This window comes from Sardina pilchardus, chromosome 12, assembly GCF_963854185.1.
Source record: "Sardina pilchardus chromosome 12, fSarPil1.1, whole genome shotgun sequence".
NCBI lineage: Eukaryota > Metazoa > Chordata > Actinopteri > Clupeiformes > Clupeidae > Sardina > Sardina pilchardus.
The window spans coordinates 6,150,040-6,152,539 of record NC_085005.1 but is presented as its reverse complement, the minus strand read 5'-3'; the positions used below and the strand labels follow the sequence as shown (position 1 = coordinate 6,152,539).

The window sequence follows — 2,500 nt, the reverse complement described above, 5'->3', positions numbered from 1 at the left end:
GTTCCATCCCTGTGAGAGGAAGTGATACTGTATTGTACACCTAGCAGAGAGAAGTCCCCGAGAGCTGCCAAGAACTAATGCCAATTGGGATGCTGACATGTAGCTCAAATGTTTTATGGATTTTATATGTGTGGATGTTTGTTGAGTTACACCTTACTTGAGGGTATGAGTTACATGACACTGACCCAGTAGGATTGAAACATTGCTTTTTCTCATTAAACGGGAGCAATTTATCAGTGTTGCGGACATTATATTCCTTTCCTAAGCTACTCTCCATTTGTCCTGTACCTGCAAGGTGGGATGTGCGCACAGCTACCTTTCTTGAAATGTCATGAACGTGTCATTAACATCATAAACAAGTCATTAATGTTCATGACATAACACTTCTGTCATGACAAGTTAGGGTTCATGTGACATGACAGTGTCATGTCACTCTTATGTAGATACCTTCAAACAAAGTGTTAACGTTTGTTGCAGTTGTTGACACCAACTGTTGAAACTAATTATGTTCATTCAGGCTATGTCTGTCAGTGTCAGGGAGCTACTGGTTAGGGCCTCGAGCTTTAAACCGGAGGGTTGCTGGTTCGATCTCAGACCAGTCCGCAGCTGAAGTGCCCTTGAGCAAGGCACCTAACCCCTCACTGCTCCCCGAGCGTCGCTGTATGAAGGCAGCTCACTGCTCTGGGTTAGTGTGCGCTACACCTCACTGTGTGTTCACTGTGTGCTGTGTGTGTTCACTAATTCATAGATGGGATAAAGTCAGAGACCAAATTCCTTGTATACGCAGGTAATAAGTCTGATTCGATTTGATTTGATTTGATACCCATTATGCCCCTCTAATATTCTAACTCCAATATTCTCCTATTAAAAAACAGAAGAGCCAATCACAACTTAGAAAGATGACTAGATGCCAGTTTCATGTCTCTCTAGCATCCTTTGAGTCCCCCCACCCCCCACCCCCCAATTACAGGCATTTCCAGTGTACGTCCAATCCATTTGACCCTTTCATTTGTCAGATGGAAGTCGTCCTGAGCTTAAAAAGTCTTGTGCTTGCTGTGTGCAGTATAGGAACGAGGTGTGGGTTCAGTGGAAGTTTCCCTTTTCCCACATAATTACTCGGCTGACCTCTGCCGAACCTCATAACTCACAATCCTGGAGCTTCCCAGCAGGAGAGACACAGAGCGGGGGCCAGACCTACTTCCTCGCTCTTTGTGGACTGGATATCTCACGCGAGCCCCTTTCTTCTAACTAATTAAGACTAACGCTGAGATAGAGACCATTTTTCTACTGGTCCTTAATCAACATGTTACTTTTTCTACCTGACGAACTGACTGCAGGAAATAATGGACCCTCTCAGCCTTTAGAAATCACACAGTACCCAAGAACACAAGAGGCAAGAAAGATAAGGCAAAAGGATAAGAGGAGTAGCGCAGCCATTGGAGAGAGACAGGACAGGCCTCGTATCAGTGGGGAATCTTCGTTGGGTCATCAACAAATAGACTTCAAGTACGTGGAAAACCGTTAAGGGTTGCTCACACCAAGATCGATAACTATAACAAAAAACGAAAACCAAAAACATTGTTCTAGCTTATATGAATGGCAATGTCCACACAGGGACTATAACGATAACGACATGCAGAGGGATATCATTGGAGAGCACTTTCAGAGTGGTTTTCGAAAATAAAAAAATTGACAGCCAATCAGAATCTATCAAATGGACGTTCAAGCATTGTTTTTGCTGTTCAAGTTGAAAAGCTCTATCTTCACAGTTATCGTTCCTAGTGTGAACAACTTTTTAGAGCATAGAGCAGAGGTGCGTTCAAATACGGCAAACAGTGGCGGACTTTTGTGGTGAACGCTTTCTTTTAACAGTTCAATTTGAGCGATTTGGTGCTAACATTCCATTCTAACGTGGTAATTGCATTGTTACCTTCGTCAAACTCCAGTTCCACTGTATGTTTGCAGAGAACTACCTTCTCAGACTGTTTGCAAACGTTCACAAACGTTCGCCAAAACCTCAAGGCTAATGGGAAAACTGTTTGCAAACGTTCGCAAATGTTCTCCTCTGTTTGCTGATTTGAATGCACCTCTGAGGAATGAGGAAGAGGAAGAGTATGAGGAGGAGCGTCTACTCACAGCCAGTAGGATCTGCAGGGAGCTGTGGGCCACCTCCACGTACTGGTACTCCAGTAGGCAGCCCGCGATGCTGATGTAGCGGTGGTCCTCGGGCGCCCAGGAGGGGGGCGGGGTCACGGGGGTCACACGGCACCCAGGGCCGTTCTCCATCCACCAGGAGCGATGCATGGAGATGTTAAAGGTCATGATCAGATCCGTGTCCTGGAGACAGGTGGAGAGAGAGAGAGAGAGAGAGAGAGAGAGAGAGGGGGGGGGGGGGGGGGGCAGGGAGGGAGGGAGGCAGAGAGAGAGAAAGAGAGAGAGAGAGGTTAGGTGTCATTGGCAGGCAGGTGGACTTCCAGCCTGGGTGCAATCCAAAAGCCAA

The 2,500-nt window shown here is 46.2% G+C and overlaps 1 protein-coding gene across 2 annotated transcripts in view; it reads right to left on the bottom strand.

Moving 5' to 3' along the window:
* nkain2 (sodium/potassium transporting ATPase interacting 2) overlaps positions 1–2,500 on the bottom strand; it is a 157,323-nt gene that overhangs the window by 37,362 nt on the left and 117,461 nt on the right. For both annotated transcript variants that reach the window (XM_062550706.1, XM_062550707.1), the window contains exon 4: positions 2,137–2,337. In XM_062550706.1, the coding sequence (XP_062406690.1) occupies positions 2,137–2,337 (201 nt within the window). The remainder of the gene's footprint in view (positions 1–2,136; positions 2,338–2,500) is intronic.